The 23,747-nt window shown below is 35.5% G+C and overlaps 1 protein-coding gene across 2 annotated transcripts in view; it reads right to left on the reverse strand.

Moving 5' to 3' along the window:
- Positions 1-6,189: 6,189 nt before the first annotated feature.
- Positions 6,190-23,747, reverse strand: part of SEMA3C (semaphorin 3C) — a 124,878-nt gene continuing 107,320 nt past the window's right edge. For both annotated transcript variants that reach the window (XM_082766059.1, XM_082766060.1), the window contains exons 13-18: positions 21,833-21,921; positions 19,609-19,650; positions 18,197-18,354; positions 15,110-15,177; positions 11,839-11,969; positions 6,190-9,894 (exon numbers count right to left, since the gene is read on the reverse strand). In XM_082766059.1, coding sequence (XP_082622185.1) covers positions 9,481-9,894; positions 11,839-11,969; positions 15,110-15,177; positions 18,197-18,354; positions 19,609-19,650; positions 21,833-21,921 — 902 coding nt within the window. In that variant the 3' untranslated portion in view covers positions 6,190-9,480. The remainder of the gene's footprint in view (positions 9,895-11,838; positions 11,970-15,109; positions 15,178-18,196; positions 18,355-19,608; positions 19,651-21,832; positions 21,922-23,747) is intronic.

The following is a 23,747-nucleotide window of genomic DNA, read 5'->3' on the forward strand; positions in this document are numbered from 1 at the left end:
GTTCTTAAAATCATCTTAATATTTAGTTAATAGGGCATTGTTAATAGTTTCAGGTCCAGGGCTAGACTGTAGAACTGACTCATTTAACAATCTTTAAGCTAAAACTGAGCTTCAAGTACTCACTGATCAACAGTGAGGAGAATATGAGCCATATGCTTGTTAACATAATACAGAAGTGTACTCTAGCACCATCTAGCCAACTTAAAAGGCAACTTCAAATCAGCAAACAGGTTCCTACTGTCCCGTATCATCAAACCAGCAGTAATGTCATCTGTGTATTGGTGGGTGTGGGTGGACTAAACAGCACTGCCAGGTCAGCCAGGATTGCAGTCATGCACATCTAGAGCTGTATCCTATCCTGAAAAAATAGGTTCTTTCTATAAGAGAGAACCTTGAATGGCATTTAGCCATTTTACCTTATTCAGGGTGAAGGGAATAATTCAGTTATTCAGGAATGTGAGTGTTTTGGTGTATGGAGATGACTCAGAGCAATAACTTTATCACAGTCATGACTAAGATTTGTCAAATAAAATGAACGCTGCTCTATATTTTAATTTCTCTTTTACTGTATAATAATGGAATCAGAAAGAATTGAATTTCTTTAAAAAATAATTAAAATAATTAATTTTCAAAAAATATATTTTTTAAAAATCTTGATATTACTGTGTTATTTCTCTCTCTCTCTCTCTTTTTCTTTTTAAAAATATTTTCTGAGTGTTGCCTTACTGCTTTATGTTTGTGATAAGGCAATTGATTTTGTATATGTCTTTGTATATGATTACTATGGCTATAGTAACCTAAAATAAATAAAACTGAACCTAAGTGTTCTTGTCAGTGACTTGGGATGAATTTATAGAGAGGATATAAAGCACCCTCAATCAGGTGGTGAGAAAGATTTCAAATGCAAAAGACACTAGACACAGGAAAAAGGAGGAAAGGAACACTTCTCAGAAAGTCAAATCCCACAGGCTTTTTTCAGACCTCACTCTTCGAAGATGAGTAACTAACATCAGCAGGAGTTTTCACCAGAAAACTGGCCTAAGAAACTGAGCAGGAAGTACATTGGACTGGGCTGCAGTTTAATGTGTCATCAAGGAAATACTTGCTGGATCTTTTCTAAGATATGGGGATGGGAATTGGGCATATGTTAGACAAGGAGTTAGACATTGCTCAAGACGCAGGGTATTTTACACTAAAGTGACTTGAATTCTGGATCTGTCAAGAATTACATGTTTTCTGTTCCTTTCAAGTAGCTAAATTTCAAGTGCAATATCTGATATGTCTGAAAGACTTTCTTGTTGGTGAAATACAGTTGTGCAGCATGCAGAAAACATTTACAGAAACTCTTCTCCCATTTCACAGCTGAAAGTGGTCACTACCAAGCAAAATCAGTGCGCTCCTGGTTATTGCACCACCTCTTATGCTGAGTCTTTCTTTAGGATGCTGATGAGTCCCAAAACCATGTAGCTTAGTGCTTTGTCCTGGTAAATGGACTTAATGGCCTAGACACAATGGTTACTTTGCACAATTCTGCTGACGAAAAGCAGCTGTGAACTGACTTAATCAACCAGTTAAATGGTGTTTATGACTGCTTCAGCTTTCTGGGACAGCACAAAGTAGCTGGAGTGAACCAAGGGAGAGGCCCAGAGTTGCCAGTTTGAGGCAAAGTAAGCAGACTGCATCATCTCCCTTCCTGTACTGACAAGTAAGGCAAAACCTGGTGTAAATGGGACTAGGGGAATGCAGCATCTGGCAGAGTTGTGACACTGTCTGCCACACTCAACTCTGCCTTCACCAGCCAGTAACAGCTCAGTCAACAGCAGTTACTTCAGAGGTTTCCCTCAGAGTGAGATTTATTCTTGGCATCCAAACCTGAGTGCTCTCAATTCAGGAAATCTTGTACCATTTCCAAGATTTCTGCTGGCTGACTTTACAGTTGGCTGGAGGATACAGGGGAAGTTTCTGTTCAGCTTATATGGTTTTCGCCATCGTGTCGTTAGCTCCTTTCAAAATAACAGCTTGCCTTCTTGACAGGAACGAATAAACTGGCAAGGCAATTCTTTCTTTGTTAGTCTCTAACTGGTCTCCAGCAACACTAGAAAATATACTGTCTCTAACTCCATGTAGGGATCCTTGGCCAATTTGTACCACACCACAACAGGTCCCATGCTGGGAGACAGCTAGGCTGCTCCAGAGGGCCATGTGGTCACCAAATGGCAGTAAATATAACCCCCTACTTCTGGTGCCCTGGGAAATCCATCAGGTATGTTATTCTCTGCTTTAACCACTTCCTGATAGCCCACTCCATACATAGCTAGGTGGAGGACACAGCACAAGCAAGATCCATACATGGGATAGATCCATGCGTAGGTAAATATCTAATTCTAATTCTTAGGAATCTTAGAAGGAGAAGAAAACTTGTGAATTACTTTTGTCTTGAATATGTGAAGGAGGCACCTAGTTTTGTTTCTGTGATAATAAGGGTGATCTTCAACTTCCATGGCAAAGGCCTTTGATCTTTCCACAAACAAACAAACAAAAAATCTTAGGAACATTCTTTGTAACCATTTGGATAGATTGGACTAATTCTTTTGATTATAAACCTTTCTGAGTTACAAAATAATTTATCTTCACAGAAATTTGACAGAATCTATTTGTGACTGGCAATCTGTCAAATAGATTAAGCCTGTGCAATACCATCTATTGATATTTCACTTCTCCACCCTCTGTTACTTCAAGTCCCCTAAAACAAAGTCTTTGAGCCTGGATGCAGTAACAAAACAACACCCAAGCACAAAAATCAATGCAACTCTTAAACCATAAAAAAATAATACCCAAATGTCGAGTGTGACATTCTACTACATACATTCTACTAAGTGATATGTTTCTGATGTTTGTTCTTAAGCTCAAAAGTCTACTTACATCTTAGAGATTCTTCTTTTGTTGTTGTTGTTGATGATGATGTTGTCATTTTGTGTTGTTTTTAGCTGACACCTTGAAGCAGAGAAGCTTGATGAAACCAACAATATGGGACATCTGTTGAAGATTATAATAGGCAACATATTTAAGAGTATTAGAGTGAACAGGGTTTGTAAATAAAAGTTAAAGTAGCTCTTCTGAGTTTGAGTTTGGCTGAGGAAAGGTAAGGAAATATAAAGGAGATGATACAGAAAAGGAAGAGAACATTAGAGAAAGAAAAGCTTTTAGAAGAGGAAATGGTTGATTTTTCAACAAAAACTGAGAGGAGCATAAAAGCTCTTTGAAAGCTCTCAAATCCTTACTGTGAGCAGTTAAATGACATTAATTTGGGTGAACTTTAACTGTAAGTTCCTAAGAATCAGGCCTTCAGAGATGAAAGAATAATATTTCCCATCATCTAACAACATTCAATAGCAATTCATATTCTATTCACAGCGTTGACACAAAACCTGTGGCATGTTGTATTGCTTTGTTTCTGGAGTCCTGTTCCTCTCTGTCTGTCATTCGTAGCAAAGTTTTAAAAATGCAAATTTTATTTATTTATTATTTAATATTATACCACCTTCTGAAACTGTTTAGACAAATATCATAGATAGCACTATATGCAATGTTATTTTTACCGATATCTTATTAGAGGAAAGGCCTGACAGGATGTCCTGAACATTATGTCCTAAGACATGAACTTGAAAGCAAGTATAAACCCGATGTCTCTTAGGGATCTTTGAGACAGAGAGAGAGAGCAGATACTGGAAACAGAACTACTGTTAAGTGCCAAGGAAAAACAACTATCCAAAAGAGTTGTGAACCTAAGGTTAAATAAATGTATTTCTGCTTACTCTTTCCCCATGCTACATGTTGCTGTACAAGTTGCTCAGCTAGAAAACAGTCTTTCTTACTGACTCTCATTTCCCACAGATAACAACACTGACCATTTTTTAATTTGCTCCTTCTAAAATCCTTTAAAAGAGTTTCAGGCCTTTTAAAGATGTTGGATAGTTTGAAACCCCTTGGCCTAAACAGTCTTGAATGTAGAGCTCAGCAAACATTCGGTTTCATTTATAAGGCTGGCATTCAAATCAGCAGTAATGAAGCTGATACAGTGCTAAGAATACATGAATGCTGTTTGCTCTGTAAAGCAGTATATAGAATCCAATAATGAGTCCTGGGATACAAGACAGTCTATCACTGTAAAGTAATTATTTGTTGACTGCTGAGCCAGCTGTGTTGAATTTGCATCTTATAGTGTTCAGAATGCCAAGACATCTTCAAATCTCAGTCTTCAGTTTAGATCAGACATGTTAAATGCCAGCACATTTTTATTACTTATGCTATCTTAGTTTCCTGATGGAAAAAAAAAAAAAAAAAAAAAAAAGAGAGAGAGAGAGAGCAGAAAAAGGTAATTTAGAAAATGAGTGATTAGCAGAAAGGGCTTTTGTGGACCACCTTGGGGTGCAGGAGAATGGGTTTAACAAGCTGGCAGCAGCTCAAAGAATAAAGCAATATTGGTCTCCCAAGACCTAGTCCATTGCTTTAGACAAAAGTCACAGTGTCCTAATCTGTTTTCAGTTCCACAGAATTAAAGCCACTGACTTAATTCTAGAGACAACAATTAATTCCATAAGCATTCTTCAGTATTGGGACCCATCCTGTTGTTAGTGGTGCCTCCTATGCATGCAACATTTTTCACTGGTTCCCTCTTGGCTTTTGTGGATATGTAGAGGAGGATGTGCCTAACACTGCTCTTCTGCTCCTCTAGGGATTCTGCAGTCACACACATCGCAATAGACTGTATAAGTAAAAGTGTGTGCGGTTCACATTCTGCTTTCAATGAACAGGGCTTGGCATTAGAAAAAAGAAAAGAAAATGAACTCACACATGAACAAAAATAATAATAATAATAATAATAAAAATCCAACAAATCTGAAAGACAAGGAAGACAGCTTAGGTCTTTGAAAATCTCATATGTGATGTCCTGAGAAGTCATTTGTTTTACCACTGCCTGGAGCTAAGAAATCAAAACAATAAGTGGTTGAACCATTATTATACAGAAGGTGGGGAAAAAGAGAAGGGAGAGAGATCATCAAAAGACTGGACAGGGTTTAAAGACAGAGGATTAGATCCGTGAAATGTATATCAGAGTGTTGAACTCTGTAAATGCCTAGCTTTTAAGTCCCTGACTTTTAGAGCCTAATCATTTCCTACAGCACTTGGGAGTGCTCAAAACCTCAGCTTCAGACCCAAACTGGCCTGAGTGCAGGTAACTTATCCAGTGTCAGCACATCTAGGAGCCAGCCAGTACGGAAATCCTGGAGTGAGGTAATCTTATCCTTCTCACACCTCATAAAGTCTTGCAGGAGTCTATCTATTTGGGAAATCAAAATCCAGGTTTAACGATCCAGAACCTTGTTGTGAAGGTCAGCATTTGTGACATTAACATTTTAATTATTATCCCCCCAAAGCAGGTCCTACGTTTTCTTTTTAAAACCCATCTGGAAAAACTGAAGACAAGAAGACCAATTATAACACTGCTTGGGTGATGCAGGAAAAAGGAGTGTACTGTAGGTGTCAGGCAGGTAATTTTGCTCTAAGGACAAGCCAGGAAACAGGAGAGAGCTGCAGCTCCCTAAGGTGCAGCCCCACCAGCATGCCTTCCCTACGGAGCTGTTTTGCAAATGCCTTGAGTCCCAACTGAAAGAAAAAGCTGAACAACACAAATTTTCATTTGCAGGATTCCACAAAATGTATTTTGTTGTTGGTTTGTTTTGTTTTGTTTCCAAGTGAAATAAAAGCATAAAGCCTTTACATTTCACTCCCCTTTTTAAAAGTCAGACATTTCTTTATGTCATACTTTATACTTAGTAGAAAACCTTTTATTTTATTTTATTTTATTTTATTTTATTTTATTTTATTTTATTTTATTTTATTTTATTTTATTTTATTATGAAAAACTGTTGACTTGTTTATATGCAGAATCTTTACAAAAGGTCTTTTCTGAAAGAATTCAACATTGACTCCTCAGATATGCCTGGAAATCACTGTGGCCTAGAGCAGAACTCAGAACGTACCAGATGCAATACCTTATACAGCAAGTATTTTCTTTGACTTAAGTAAGCCTATGGGGTTGTTCTTCAGATAAAGAAATAAAGTTTCTTATTTTTAAAACATATCTGTAAAGGAGAAAATAAATAATAAAAAAAAAAAAGCTGTTGCAACACACTTTATTTTGTCAGGCAAATAGTATTTTAGATATTCAATTAAATAACACTGTTAAACTACATTTTGTTCATTCTTACACACTATATAATGCATATTCACTGTAATGACAGTTTCATCATGCTAGGAACTTTTACACATACCTACAGTTTTTAAAAACAGGATTTTCTTAATAAAACACGCATATCTACAGTAACAACAACATCTGAAAAGAACACATTGTTAGGTCGAGATTTCAGCAAACTTTACAAACTACACAAAATAATAATCAAAAAATATCAGTACAAGGTGAAGTTCTTAGCAGAGAACATATCTTTACACTTTGTGAAGTTATGCCTAGATGTCTTTTTGCTTTTGTATTTTTTAAGAAATAAAATTATATACATAATTTAGTAATCCTCAAAATAGGAAGTATTAAATAGCACAAACAATATTACAGTCCTAAATTTTGGTGTTACCTACAGTAGAGGGGCTACTTTAAACAAATAAAAATTGAAGTTTGTCTATTCTGTACATTCAGGGCCAAACCCTCATCTGGTAGAAACCACAGTAGCTAAATGGACAGCAAGGACGTTACATTAGTTTATACCAGCTGAGGGTCTGGCTCCTGACTATTCTATACACAGGGGAAGGCTGCTAAAGCATGGAAGCTTGGACCAGTTATGCACTGACAGCAACTTATTATATATTTGCTGAAGTTTTCATGCAGCAGGAAAAATGTTAGTTTAAGTATAATCCCTTAAACAGTCATACCATAATAATGGTATATGAAGCAGCTTTAAAAATATTATTTTATAATCATATGAAACTGAGCTATGCTGATTGTTTTAACGGAATCCCTTATTGCCAATATTCTATTAGAAAACAGTGTAACTATAATTTCTGAGGCCTAATGGGGGCCTATTAAAATATCACCGTACCTAACCACTTAAGGAGTAAATTGCACCCTTAAATACTTATTAATCACTGTATTCCATCTGGAAACAATTATGATCCTCACAATAGACATTAATATCACACTGACTCTGCAGTGAATCTGCTGGGGAAATAAGAGCATGGCAGCATACAGAGCATATGCACTAATGTCATTCTAGGAGGTAGTTTCATTTTGTGGCACTCAATTTTTGGTTTGTAACTTACACAATCCAGAAGGTTTTTTTTTTTTTTTTTTTTTTTTTTTTTTTTTTTTTCACCAGCTCTCTAGGCTGGTTCCAAGATTGCAGAAATCAAAAAGAAAATTTACCCATTGGTTTCCATGTGAAGGACCTTATATACCAACATCTGCATACTTCAGAAACTTCTATTTAGGCCTTGACTGAGGAAAACACTTAACTACCTGGTAACATACAATCAGGCATTGCCATCCCCTTTGAAGCAAGCACTAAGCATGTCCAAGAGCATCAAAGCATCAAAGGGTCTTAGGTTCAAGTGTTCAAGTAGTTTGATAAATCATGACCCATTTCCCAGCTATTCTGCATCAGGTGGTGATGATCTGACATATCAAACTATGGTATCACCTTAATAACAGAGTTAACTCCATTGCACTGGATCTTAAATCACACTGGCTGAGGTGTCTTCCTACATCCTGTAGAGTTATGCCCAGTATAGAATCGAAATAATGCCCAAGAGTTACAACTAGCATCCATTAAATTTTTCAGAACTGTGTTTTAAATACAGTATCCATGTTACTGGCTGGAGCTAACTTTTTCTTACCTGCACTGGGCTCAGAAGTTATTTTCACTAGGTGATTTTTTAGAAAGTGTATTTATTTATTTATTATTCATTTATTTATTGAACAGAATAGTTAATTAGCTTATACTGTTGCATACCATCATAAAAATATCATGTAATAAAAGTTTTTCTAAGGTAGTCACACACATTTAATCCCTACTATTTCCTGTAAACAAACCCAGTGGCTTCCAGAACACTCTTACAGAATAAAACAATGAACATTTGTCCCTATCTTTTGGCATCAGTGTTGCTCAAAAGGACGCGATTGTTTTGCCCAGGCTAGATGATGCACATGTAACCAATTTTCAATAGACATACTTCATTAGAACTGACAGTTGCTTCTTAAACAAAAATATTTCTATTTAAACATCCCTCTCAAAATTTTAGTTTTTTGACCCAAACATATTTTTTTAGTTTTTATTTTCTTTTTTTTTCTTCTCCTGATCTTCTTTTCAGCAGAAAACCAACCAACCAACCAAAAAAAAAAAAAAAAAAAGAGGAAGGTATAAAGAGTGAAAAATGAAAATGCTTTAATTCTAGTAGTTCTAGATACTATGTTTGCAACTTTGAGAAACCAGCTGAAAAAATAATGTTTTGAAATTTTCAAAGACATTTCTGACTTGCTTCTATATTGTAGACCAAATAAATTGTGAAGCAGATTAAATACAATTTTTGAGTAAACATTGTACTGTATACCCATATTCTGACCTTTGAAAAAAACTGGAGTGTAATTCTTTGAAAATAGCTAAAATACCCAAGACACTTAGGTGTTTTTCAAAATTGTATGTATAAATGAACATTCTTATCTTGGCTTGTAAGTGGCTTGTGCCACTTACAAAGCTATGTCATGTTATAGGAAATCTTATAAAAATCAATATGAGCAGAGATATTTTAAGTTACATTCCAGACTCATTAATTTATTACAACTCATACTATGCACAATAATCAGTGTTTCCTCTGATAAAGTATATAAAGCTTTTTTCTCTTTTTCTTCTACTCATTCCTTCATTTGACCTTTGAATGAATGAAACATTTCTACTATATTTGCTTCCTATCTGCACGCATTCACATGATTTGAACAATGAGTGAAAGCTGTAAACCCAGTATAGAACAGTAAACAAGTAGAAACTCATGTTCATGAATGCAGTGCAAGGAAATCTTAGTACCATCTTACTTTGAGCTTGCATCTTAACCCAGATTCTTCCACCACCAATCTGTTTAGTACAGTTCCAAAGTTGCAAGATAATGCATTGATTTTGTAACAATTTCTGTTCAACAATAATTAAATACTGAGATGTTGAATGTGAATCTGGTTTAAGAACACTCAGTTTGCTTCTAGGACAGAGCATAATCTAGTGCTGTTAAGCATCTAGGAATGAAAATTCTCCACATCTTTTCTTTAGTTAAGTTACACTGCATTTTATTGGGAGGATGATACTTTCTGAAGCTTGTTGTAATATCATTTATTTCTCGTCATATTTGCTCAAATTTGTTCTCAACAGATAAATATAAGCCTCCTACAGTGAGGACAAAGATATCTCCTACTACAAAATAAAATTAAGATCCAGGTAACTGATTTCTTCTATTTCTACTTTTCCTGCTATTGATAAGGGCCTTTAGTTTACTGTAGTCCCCTCTCATCTTCTGGGATTCTTCCCTCTGCTGACTTTGCTGTCTACTGTCTTTGCAGTACTGGTTAATCATCTGTATTTCTGAGTGGCTGAAAGCTCCCACAAAGTCCTTTGGGTGGAACTGCAGTGCTCGCACTGAGCTGGCCCAGGTCCAAGGGGACCACTTGTCAGTCACGAAGGCCACCATCTCTGTATCTAGCACTTTGAAATTGATTTTTGCTAAGGTTTGCTTGAAGTTGTTCTCTGTTGCAATGCAGTGATAAAGCCCTCGGTCACTGTCTTGGACAGAGCGAATGAGAAGTCCTTGCTCAGTAGCTATGATCCTCTCATTCAGCTTGACCTAAAGGGAGGAAAGACAGAATGAACTTTTTCAAGAATGTTACAGAACAACGCAGTATTGGACCTCCTGGCTAAGGCTTCAAATGCCTCTTTCTTTATTAAGGGTTTCTTAAATGTATTATATTTTGCTTTATCATGCATCACAGTGACCACCATTCCTGCTAATGTTAGGACAGAACTTACCTCAAAGTAGGTTAAGTGTCACTGAAGAAAATAATTTTAATATTTGTATTCATTATGCTACAGTAGATTTGATTGAGATGAAGACAAAAATGTCAATCTGGATACTACATGAAAGACAAGTTTTTATAATGTTCAAGCAGAGAAGCTGAGAAAATGAACTTTATTTGCCAAGGTTATATCCCTGCAACCATTCCTTCCAGAATCAGACACTGCCGTTGAAACTTCATGGAAGACAGGTGCAGGATTCGGCCAAAGGTTGATCTGTCTGAAGGTAGCTTCTGGTTAAATGTTTTGACTGGTAGGTTTCTGGGGCTAACTCTGAAGAACTATTTTTGAACTGTGGAGTTTAAAGCCAGATAAAAAAGTTTCTTCACAATAGCATCAGCTGGGACTTGGTTCATTGGAAACCTAGAGTAATTTTTCTACTCTCCTATTTTCTTTCTGGTTTCAGATTTTGGACAGTCCCAGGAAATAGTAACATCATCTAAAGAAAGCAAGTTATGATATTTTGTTGAGCTATAATCTGATTATAAATGATACTGCACGTGTCTCTTAGCATATCAGCTGTGAAATAAAAATTAACCCACTGTGCAAGAATACCAGTTCTGGCATTTTAATGAATTATTTCTCTATTTTGACACTGCACTTTGCATTATACCTGACCCTCTTGAGATCCAATGCATTTATTATGCTATTCTGTTATTGCAATTTTTTTTTTAGACATTGTAGAGGTAAGATTTTCAGCAACCCAAGAGATTCATTTTAGCTTGAAAAGTAATTAATCTTGTCATTGATTTAGTTTGTTGCTACTTAAAACTGGATTGTTTCTAATACTGTTATTGAACATCAGGAAAAAAAAAAAAAAGGAAGCTGTTCTTCTGAAGCAACAGGTTAAAGAATTTCACCTAGATTGGCAGGACATGGCTCTAGTCTTTGAACAGTGCATGAGAGAATCAGCATGAAAAACTCAGTAAGAGGCTTTGTAAATCTTCTCTGATTTTGGAAAATGGCCTGATATGAGATTAATGCTTTTCAGTATTTATAATCTATCAACAGACACCATATTCATTATTTTTTTACTTACAAAAGTTATTCCTTTTTATTCATACAGTAACTGCCTTGGATTTGAAATGGAGTTTTCCACTTTAATATTACTTAAGAAAGACACATTCTTCATAAACAATCATACTGTATATTGCAGTGCTGAAACTTGAGAGCCTTAGAGAGTGCAGTAATGGAAAATGTGATTGCAGCATGGTGGGGAAATACTTTTGTCAATACGTGTTCTTGCTAAAGAAACCTTTCACATCTCTCCCACTTTTGCCTTTTATCTCTTCAATAGCACAGAAAGGCTGCTGCATGCAGACTTCTTCCTCAACTTTATACAGCTTATTGCTTTTATGCCTGTTTCCTCAGATCAATAGTAAGACCTGAGTGCTGCAAACTTTCCATTTGCAATTAACAAGGTGTGAAGGAAAAATTCCTTAACTGGTTCCCTACGTTTAGGGTATTTTCTGATAACTATTCTGCTTTGATAGAAGTTGGCAGAGCTGAGGAGTTAAGTGCCTTCCAGTCATACTGAAATCTCTGCGTTGACTTATACAAGTAAAGTGCTGGCCAGTGTCCTGCATCCACACACATTCTTCAGCTTCAATGTAACTGGAGAGTCTGATGAAAACACAAACACCATTTTGCCTTGGTCTGGGATGTGGATTAGATACTGACTGAGATCCCTTACTGAGCTATTGCTAACATTACTCACCTCTTTTCTCCTGTCATTATCTTTTTGTAGCAGCCATTTAATAGAAGCCTGAGGAGATTTGGGTGTACATTCAAGAAAGGTGGTGTTGTTTTTCACTCCGTACTGAACTGTTTCTGCTGCATTTCTGTAGGCTAGAAAGGAAAAGAAGACAGGTCAGGATAATGTAAATGCTAGTTTTATACAGAAAAAAACAAACTGTGTTTGCACTATTTGCAATATAGGTCCAGTGAGGTATATCTGATCCTAAAATAACAGATAACTAGTATTTTAAGGAACAGGATTTTCAAAGAAAATAAATGAAATGTAAAGAATCACAGCTAGTTCCAACTATTGGTCTTTACACTTGGACATGATCTTTTTCTGAGAAACTCAATACCTGTGGGCTGGCAGGCAAATGTATATCTAGATGTTTCTATTGAGTTGAGTCCTGCCTGGAAAGCTCTGCTTGCTGATGGGGTAACTGATCTCAGGCATATTCTTCCCAGAAATACTTCATTCTCTACTAAGAAAAGACCACCTCTCTGGAACCATCAAAAGAAAAACAAAGTGTTTTATACACTTCTTCACACTTCACAGTTTACAAATTAGGGTAATATTGTTGTTGTGAATAAAAATACATAATGACCTAAATTAAAGACAGCTCCATCTATTACAGTGGTCATGCAGTATCACAGGGAGGCAAGAGAGGGCAGACTTGACTGCCAATCATCCACTTCTCTTACAAAGCCTCCTTCTAGGAAAGGACCTGGTTCTAAATCTGAAATTCAATAAATACTTAGGCCAGCAACTGAGAACAGGTCAAATTTATAGCGCTCCAGCAACACCTGGGCAAGTGCTGAGTGTATGTCATCACTTAGACTTGTTGTGACCCTTCATAATTGTGATAGATGAACATTTGGTAGTTACTGATAGGAACTTTCAGATTTTCATTGTTTGCACTAAATTATAGTATTTGTCCTGAAAACAGTATATTTCCAGATTTAAAAGCTTACATCATATATAAAATAAAAGTTATTATGTTTTTATTTATTTAGACAAAGGAGCAATGAATACAAAATAATGTGAGAAATGCACATACATAGAATTTTGTATGTTTAAAATCAGACTGTGGTTTTGCAGTCTTAAGACTGGTTTTGCTCACCCTGTATCTCCCATTCTTTTCATCCTTTTTTTTTTTAATCAAATGATATGTGAAATTGTAATGATACTAAATGAAGGAGGTTTTTTCTTTTAGTCCTTGCAAGTTCTTAACACATTTATTAAGTTGTAAAAAGATCAGTTGTATTTTTTTTTTTTTTAGGAGAATAATGTAGAAATATTTTGCATTCAAAGACCACAAACTAGCAAAGAGTTTGTCTGTGGGCTGGTTTGTCTGTAGCTGCGAAACATGGTGAGAATTAGAGTTGTAGCACAACTTATATACACTGGGACTAGGTATAACAAATGCATTTTAAAAAAATCTATTCAGTTGATCAATACATATCTAACTTCTTGATTAGACCATCCTCCTACCACTTATACATGCTAAAAGAGAGAGAGAATATAAATGAATTTCTCTAGTGGCCATAAGGTATAAAACAAGTGTAGAAGTATTATAGTGTTTCATGGAACATTTGAAAAGTGGTATTACAAACACTTTAGTTCTTGACAATCTCTTAAAAATAGCAATGTGCTAAAAATGTTTTTATATACAAGCTGAGAATTCTAAGGCATGCAACCTATCATGCTTAAAGACTTAGTCTCAAGACTTCATAGTCTTCCTTATGAACTTTTAAGATTTCTTCTCGTTGTCCAACTCTCTACCCTTTTGTCTTTTAGGTAGGTTTCAATTTTCTCCCTAGAATAATAGTTTTTCTATAAATGGCTTGAATTATATTTTGAAAGATTCCACGTTGCTGTTTCTTTTTCTCTTTTCCACAGAAGAAGATGCTACCTACACAATACTGTTGTCACCAAAACATCCTTTAAAATTGCTAAAACATATAAATCTATAAATACAGCCATATTAAAAAAAAAAAAAAAGTCTGGAAAATAAGACTCCCGTGTCAAAGTTTAAGTGTTTATTTCCTCTCAGCCCAAAATGCAGACAGCTGACTTTCTCACATTTTCCACATGGAAAGAAGAGACACCCGTCCTTGGGATAGATAGCAGGTGGGTGGTAACTGCATATGCCCACAAGGTAGGACACAAAGATCTTCATGTACTTCATGTTTTAAAGCCTTAGCTTCAATATAAATATCTTAGAGCTCAGGTACATACTGAGCAGGTCGGGTCATCTTTTGTAATTAATCTGTTCAAGCAATCAAGCTTCATATAAATGACCTAATACTGAATCATGGGGAAAGACCCACTGGTGCTGTGGGTTGGAAGCTAGAAAAGAGTTAGCCACATTTGGCCTGAAGGTTCTATGCCTGTCTGATTGTTGTGGTCTGTTTTCTTCCAGGAGATTATCTGGGACCCAAAAAAACCCCAACATTTAAGTGGAATTATGATTGACTGAACCTTTGACATGTAACTCTTTAAACATTCTTCTTTTATTCAATTAAAAATGTAATCAAAAATTTAGAGTGAGATCTATTATTTCATCTCCAGCTGGAACAGATGAGAACACACTTACTGAACACAAGCTCAGAAACAGAAGTGGAAGAAGTATCATTCTCTAACACAGGACTGTGGCTTGATGGCATAGTTTGCCACTCGCTGGCTCATACAGGCATGGGGTTAAAAAGGATTAAACTTCTTTTATGTGTATCTACTCTGACTATGACTTTGGCCATATTTGGCTGGTGCCTAGAAATCTGATGAAAGTGAGAACTGGGAGGGCAGATCATTGTCTCCACTATCTATCCACATTGTGCCAGGCTGGCAAAAGAGTTGCACAGCTGGAAATAAGGAACTTTTATAAAGAGATTTGAAGCCGTTTGATTTTCCATGTAAAGGAAGAAATGAATAATGATAACTCAAAATGTAGGTCTAGAACCTCCTGTTTGCTGAAAGATGTTCCCCAAAACATAATATGGCCTCAAATTTACTGTACCTGTTTTTAATCAACACTATCAGCTTCTCATTTCATGTACGCTGAACTTTATATGTCACAGTTCATCATTTTTTATCATATGTGCAGGTTTCATGTAATTGCAAGGAAAAACTTAGACTTGGAAAATAATTATGCTTTACCAGTAAACCACACAGATAATATGAGCTGTAATGAATCATATAAAGGAAAGCCATATGTTCTTTATATAGCACAAGGATCTCTAAATTATTGTACCTTTCAGGTTGAAACCTCGGCACTGAGTCAGAGGGTTTCCATGTCTCACATCTTGCCTGCGACTCCTCCTGAAATATTTTATAAACACAAACTGTTATTCCAAGGTAGGTACACAACAAATAAACCTTTTTTTTTTTTTTTTTTTTTTTTTTTTTTAAACCAGATTAGGTATCAGGGATAGTTCATTACCTACTCTGAGACTACTTTTCTGCTGCCAGGGATGCTAGAGAGAAGATACTGTTTAAATGAATAATCATTTTGAAGAATTTCATAGAACAGTTGTTCTTTAGGTTGGTAAAGTAGTTTTGCAATGAAGGCATAGAGATGGAAGAGTTAGAGATAATGCATAAAAGGTTTAGTGATGCAAGACCTAACATTTAGAGGCAGAACCCCTGAATGAAGCTAGAGGTCTTCAAAAAGGCAGGCACATAAGAATGGATTGTAGAAGAGTCACAGATCTCATATCTAAAGCACCAGCAGAAAATCATAATGTAGGACATGTTCCCTCCTTGATTTTGCCAGACACCTTATTTTCAGTGCCTTTAGCCACCATCGTAGCAGAGTAACTGAAGTATTCAACCAGAATGGTGAATTAAGATTCAGTTCTGTCCTTTACATGAGGGCACATGACCTCCTTTCTTTCTAAATATATTCAAACTCACCAAGTCTCAAAATACTTTAAAATGGGGCTTAGTTATATTATATGAATGTTAGATGTAAAATCATGATTATGTAGTTAAGTAGTTGAGGAGCTTACTAGGATTGGGCATACTGGAATTTTAGTCCTCTTTGGCTAGGAGGTCACTGTTCACAGAATTCAGTGCATGAAAATCTAGAACTTGAATTTTTATTCTTAAGATACATTATTTCATTTACTGAAAATTCTGTAAATTAGATCAATATTTATCAAGCTCAGTGAAAAAACATGTTGTTGTGAAGGGATGCTGTTGGGGTATGTAACAGCCATGCTTTGAACTATTCATTTATGACTCATAAGATAAGAAACCATGAAAAGCCCCTGGAGCTCCAGTATTGCTGGGTTAAGGGTGATGCCTCTTTGGTCACGTTATACCATGAACTGCACAAACAATGAGAGACAGCCCTTATAATCCTTTGTCACCTGATCTTTCACTGGATTGTTTTAAGAGGAAACATTTGAAAGGCAATCTTTCAAAGGAGTAGTTTCTGACATTCCACGTATATTTTTGATGGTAAACACCAAAAGTATTTCATATTGTGCCTTAGGATTTTAACCTGTGTGAGCTGCTTATGTGAGTCAGAGGAGACAATGGAGAATTTCTCAGTGAATTTCAGGATTTCTGTGCTACCCTGAGATGCTCCACTCCATCAGAAATTGTATGCTGGTGACATTAAGCAGTTCTGAGAATCTAAACTTTAAGTCTGATATTTATCCAAACATGGCTGATATGGTGGTGTTTTGAAAATAAAGATACTCTCCGGTGTCTTGAGGTAAATCAATTTGGATGAGAAGACACAGTAAATCATGGGAGACAGAAGTGTCAAAGGAAGCAAATGAGCAAAAGTGTACAGCAGAAAGATAATACTGTCTAGGCAATGGGATTTGGCTCTGATCACCAAAGTTTTCTTCTTCATAATCTCTCTTGTTAGGTAACAGGACTAGTCATTTGCTTCACATAGTAAAAACAGATATATATGTACTTTTTTCCCATACAATTTTAGGTGTTTATTTTCGTTTGTTATAAAAAGCAAACTGAAGACAAAATGTCATCATGGAAGCAAGCCCCAGTGGAAATAACCATGGTGTATACACAGAATGGCAAGAAATCTACTGGAAACTGTACAGGCTGGGTATACCTGACTGCTCATTATTTTTCAGTGACTATGTCAGTGTAGGAGTTAGGTGACCTGAGACTTGGAGATTTTCCTTTTCTTTCCACCCTTGTCTTCTGACCTTTACTCCATGGAAGAAAACAGTCAGTTCTCAGACTGGAAGCTGAATATAATATGTGAAAGCAGTAAAAACACGGATATTGTACCATATCTTTTACTGTTATATGACCACGCTGGGCTTTACATTTTTTATGTGAAATGAGGAATGATTCAAGAAAAGGTTGTAATGATAAAAGTAATCGTGATCCCAAGGGATCCCATTGTCATCAACTGGTTGGGTCACTGGAGCATAGCCAAGCTTTGCCTGTTTCTGTCTACCAGCTTTCCCCATGTAGGTATAGTATGTCCACAGCATCTGGACTTCTGCATTTCTGCAGCCCAGGTGCAGGGAGTGAGCACAGGGACTCAAACTAGGCAAAGCTCTGACATGTAACTGAAAGCTCTGTCTCCTCTGTGGTAGTACTTCATTGTATATTCTTTGTACATGATGTGAAATCTTACGAATACAAAAGCTTACTACAACCCTCTGCTATTAAGTATTTCCCTAAGGAGGAGGAAAGAGGCTCCTGTTTTGCATAAGAATTACGAGATGGACTATTAGCTCTGTTATAAATTAAAGATAAATTGCTTTCCCTATCTGCTTTAATAAATCTCATGTCAAAAAAATAAATAAAAAATCTCCAAGATTGCAGGCATTACATGGAAATCACATTTGCCTGAAATTTCCCTGGAAACACTTCTTCTCACTTAGGAACAAGTGAGGAATAAAAAAACAAAACAAAACAAAAAACCACAACACTTTATCCCTTCGACAACCAATCTTGCTGTATTTAAGGTTATCTTAATTACATCCATAGTGAGTGACTGAATTTAAATAAAGGGAACAAATATTTCACTGATTTTGTGTGTGTGAAACGTAAAGATTAATATTTATAATTAGGAATAGCTTTTTTTTTCTTCTTCTTCTTTTTTTTTTTTTTTTTTTTTAATTTTTCCATCCATTACTTTAAATATTAAAAGACAAACAAGACAAACTCCTAGGTAATGAACAATGAACAGAGCCAAGCACAATAGATACAGATGTTTTCTTTGTATTTGCTTCTGAAAGGAATGACATCTCACATCATATTGTAAGGCTCCAAGCTACACAGCAGCACAAAAAACTTATTCATAGAGAATAGGAAGGAACCTTGCAGATTTCACAGGGCTGCTCACCTTTTCCCTGTGGGATAAAACCTGGAGCAAGAGTTGCCATCCCAGGCACAGTACGGATCTCGGGCTAGGCAGCAGTCAGCACAGGCAGTCCCATAGATGTGGCAGCGGTGCAAGGATACCTGGGTGACCCCTTCATCTGAGCTCACATACAGCTGTTGCTGTAGAAGGAAATGGAAAGATTTATTTCAGATGTGGAGGAGCTTCACCTAAGACTCAACTCGCATACCAAAAAACCTTTGAGTTAATTTTGGAATAAACTCAAGACCACAACAGGAGCCACTAATAAATATAAAGCCTAAATAAATAGAAATTTCCCAGGTGATCAGGACCGTTTCCACCTTCCTGTTACAAAACACTTGGAAACACCAGAGAATGTTAATGTTTTTGGACTTTGTCTGTTGTTGTTCCATTCTGGGGCAGGCAGGCTGAATTAATATTGTTCAGACTTTAAAACTTGGTTCTTAATGACTGAGGGCTACTGGTCTTTTACCTAATTAGTTTTTCTGCATATAGTCACATTAATAAATATTATGAAGAGTTAATAATTGGGTTCTCCAGTTCATACATTTTCAAGGCATAAATCTTAGAGATTATGTTGATGCTTTGGACCAAATTCTCATAGCATCAGTACCTAGAAAAATAAGCCAATAGAATTTTTATATTAAATGAGAACTTTTGCAAAGAACGTTCAAAGTTGAATAGGTCATAACTGGAATCTGGCCAAAGTATCTCTTTTACTCAGAACCAATTCATCAATGATTTTTACACATTAATATTAACAAAAACAAAAACCAACCAAACAACAAATAGTGACTCTTTATCTTTTGGTCATAAAACTATCAAATTGCACTGAATTTGATTCAGTGAATTGTGGATAGTGTTTACTTCTTAGTTTTGTGAAATATTGAGTAACATGTTGTTTGCAAAATCGTGAAATATTTATTTTAAGTTTGTGTGTTAGACAATTCATTAGAAACCTTCTCAACTATTTTTATCATTCCTATTACCATCATTATTACTAATAGATAGATATGTACAATTTCTCTATAGACCTAATACTGCATTTTAAGCCAGACTTTTAAAAGAAAGGTTTTATTTAGGAGCTATGAAAAGAAATGGAGGACAAATTTCATCTTTCAGTACTTTTTTTTCCTTACTTGCTTTTTTTTTTTTCTTTTTTTTTTTCCACTTTCAGTGAATTAGAAATGATAAATTATTAATATAGATTATTTTATCCTAGTGGCTCTGGGGCAGATAAAAAGCTCATGAAAGTTTTGGTCATATTTTTCCATAGTAATTAGGGAAAATCTCCTGTATATATTTATTATGATACATTACAACTGATCTTTTAACATCTTTAAGTCAATTTGTTTCTCTATTAAGCGTTAAGTAAGCATCCCACTTCTCTTTACCTTTTTAGATGAGATCTTCATTGTTGTTATAGGAGAATTACTCTGAAAGACAAAATTACAAACCACTTTTACAAAGACTAACTTGTTAATACTCTCCCAACATTTATATTTAAAGTTCAATAAAGACAAAGTTGTATCTAATAAAATTATAACTTTCTACATTGTGGAAAACAAAGAAAAAAACCCCACAAACACGCATACTACTTTTTTGCTATTTCAAAACTATAAAAATTTACATAAATACAATGAATGTATCAGTAAAGGTACTAGTTGAAATAAACAGCGTTATTATTCATCACGTGTATAGGTGATTTTTTGTACACCTGCATTTGTGTTACCTCAACAATATAGAAGTAATGTGCTCTGAAGCCATTACTCTGACTTTGCAATAAATAAACAAGCAAACAAATAAATAAATAAATAAATTGTCCTTTGAAAATGATGATATGGAAAAATCATACATAAATATGCTCATGCATATTTATCACATGATACAGATAAGAATGTCACATTTCTCCTAAACATTATCTACAGTGCATAGAGTTTGGTTGCCAGCCAACACATTCTTTCAGTTTATCAATGACTAGAATATTAAAAATGGCATGTGTGTTATTCAATGTTCTGTTCACAAAGACATTGCTGTATACTACTGTGTGTCGTCACTGGAGTCATTTGTTGTCGGTGTCCAAACCAAACCTTAAAGAGCTGGATAAGGAATTATCACGTTCATTGCCTCAAGCAAGTGAAGTAATTCATTATTATCATCCAAACAAATGATAAAAATGATGGTAATAAAAATGTTCAGCATTTTTTTAAGATTTAGCAATTGCTCAGTCAGAAAGGAAAGCCATAACGGTGGGTCTGGATTAATTGCAGTGGACTACACGCATAGAGGGGAGGCCAGGACTAAAAAAACTGACTGTGAATCATGTGAATTGGCAAAGGTTTTTTAGAGCTGCTATATTTTATGACTGTAGTGTCTGGAGACTCAAGTTCCAATGCAACATTGGATCTGATGCCACATTCTCCTTTTCTTGCTTACACTCTGGAAAGGAATCTGTGCTTTGCTTACTCTCGACATTTACTAGCACATATCTGGTGATCTCATTCCCCCTCTCTTTGTAAGACTCATCAAAAGGCTCAACACTGCCCCAGTGCCCACACAGACTGCAACAGCAGAAATTATGATTTTGTAGGCTCGGGATAAAAAGTTCTGTGCTCAGAGCCCCAGAAATGAGGTTTAGGGTCAGGATTCCTCCCACCCCAACAATTTGTTTGCTGTAAATGGAATAAATAATACTTGGGCAAATGGTGCTCTAAGTAATGATACTCACATGTATATTTACCAAAGGGAAGTATTTAGCAAAAGGCTAAGAGTACTAATTATACCTTTTGGGGGGATTGATAAAAAAAGCATTTCATGTTTTAGATAAATTGTTTTTCTTGTCTGTCTAGATAAAAATCTTACATTTTCCTTTTTGTATCCCCTCAATGAAACTGAGAAAGGCAATGATAAAACCCTTAACTTAGTTTGTAGCTGCATAATTACCATTTGCCCTAAGACTACTTATTTTAAGAACAGCCCATTCAAAAATTTGAAAAGGTTTCTTCAAATTGGTGGTGAACATTTTCTTTAGGTTATTACAAGCTGCTACATACCAGACTGATTGATATTATTCCCTTATTTTTCCCTGTAGTTGTTTGTGTTTCTTTTTTTTTATGTTGTGTTAAGCTTGCTACTCTAGAGGATTTGAAGAATGGGAGCAAAACCCACACTAGTTTGCTTTAATTCTGCAGCCTGGAATCAGGAAGATTAACAGATAATCAATGTATAAAAATCTTAGATTTCATCTGTAAATAGTGACAGTCTCAGTATGTGATACCAATGATAAAAGTTGCCTTCAGGCAGCCCTTATGACATTACGAGAATATACAATGTTATTGTAAAAATCCTTCTATCTAGTATGACAACTTAAAAAATAATTAAAAAAAAAAAAGAAGAGAGAAACAACAGGGGAAAAAAAAAAGGAAAAGATTTAAGCCTAACTACAGTCTTCATAACAGCTGACATTTTATATCGTACTTTGGGTGGGTATCAAGTTGACAGTATGCTCATTTGTTTTATCTTTTATCAAGTCATAGTTGCCCTTGCCAAAGCCTATTAGAACAAAGAGTTTGTGCGAACATACACATTGGAAAATGCGTATGCAGGAGAAAGACAAACCTGAAAAACCTCCAGTTCTTCTAAAATGAGTTCTCCACTCGCAGAGAAGTTGGTGGGTAAGACAACAACCTTTTGTACAGTTCCTTGGTCTGGAAAAGATGAGACAAAGTCAAACCACGTGACATAGAGAGAGAGAAAGAAAATAATAAACATTATCAGGTATGAAAAGAAACCATCAAAGTAAGCACTATAACATAGAGTAAGATATGAAAAGATGTTCATTAACTTCTTGTGTTTGGGGTGAGAAAACACGAGATGAAATTATGAGATGATTCCTTCAGAAGTCACAGATTGTGGATAACTTGGACATGTAGTAATGTTCTCATAGAAGAATTTGAAGAAGTCATAGTAAGACTGGAGAAAGTGACATTATTACTACCATTCTACCCCAAAAGATCAATCAAAATCAATAACTATTTTACATAACAATAATAACAATAACAGCTGTACAGACACACAGATAGAGGCAGTATCTATCCTAATGACCTTGCAGTAAAAACACGGCACTATCAACAGCTACTGTGTAATTGAAGTACATTCACACTCAATAATAATATGTAATGACAACTGATGTCAAGAGAGGTAAATATTCCTTAGAATATTATTCCTTAGAATATCCTCAATCTCTTTCTAAAAATAATGATTTTTTTTTTTTTTCCCAAGAAAGTCAAACAATACTTAAATTGTTTATATATTAGTAGGAGTTATTGTTTTGGTCCATGTGGAAAAAAAAAAAAAAAAAAAAGAAAATTCAAGATGATAATATTGTAACTACTCTTTTATAGTACCTTGTCAAAATACACTTTCAAACCTCCAAATCCATTCAGGTTGAAGGAGTAAGTAAGAAACAAGATGTATGGGGCAATGGTGATGTTTCTACAAGTAGATGCTATGAGTGAGACAATCAATGATTTAGTGAATTTATGTGGAAAGAACTTATGGGATGGAAGATATTCTGTGGAGGCTGAGACATCTACTAAAGGATTTCTGATGTGGCAGAAAAGGCAGACTGTGAAGAATCATAAGAACAGGCATGTGGTATTTTTACCGGGAAGAAGTACAACAGAAAAAATTCCTCTTGTCTGAAAGGTCTGGAAATTAGCCTGAGAACAATAAATTTATTTGCTCAATATTGATTCTGAGGAATGAGAACACATGGTATAGATTTTGTTTGGCCTTCAAAAATTATATGAGCAATATAGCCTTGTGTGGTTAGTAAAACACTAGCACAGCACAATATAGTTAAGTATCTATGTGTATTTTTACGAATTTGTGAAAGGAAATCTGAGCTTCCTGTTTGACAATCCACGATACTGACTACATAAACTGAAAAAGTGTAATTTCGCTTTTGCTTTTAAGGTCATTGACAAAATTCCGTAGCTGGAGCTGTGGGGCAAGTTGGTTGCAGTAAATAATTTACATCTTCTTATTTCCCTGGAGGAAGCTAGCAAATAGCCATGCATTTTATTTTAAAAATTAAGGTTTATGGCTAGAATATTGACATGTAATAACCTGACCCTGCTTGCAGAGAACATTGCAGTATTTTGTCATTAAAAAAAAAATGGAAAAGAGAAATTGAAAGCTGAGAGGATTTAAATATGTGTAGCTATCAATTGTGCATGCACAGGACATATTAGGCATGAATTTTTCATGAGAATTTTCTAGGGCAAACATTTATTTTCATTAGACAATGGCACAATAAACCAGTTCCTTCCGAAGAAACTACCAAAACTAAATCTTGTGATAGCACAGCTGTGGTCTAGACTGGGTGCCAGTATTAGCAAAGCTATGAGAACCTGATAGAGATTTACTAACTGCCAAGAAACACCGAAGTTTTAAACTGCTGCAGATTCATCCTTTGCTGCAGCTAAGGAGAAGCACGTGCATGCATAAATGTGTGTATTTCTGTTCCTGC

This window comes from Aythya marila (genome assembly GCF_965140915.1).
Source record: "Aythya marila genome assembly, chromosome: 1".
Taxonomy (NCBI): domain Eukaryota; kingdom Metazoa; phylum Chordata; class Aves; order Anseriformes; family Anatidae; genus Aythya; species Aythya marila.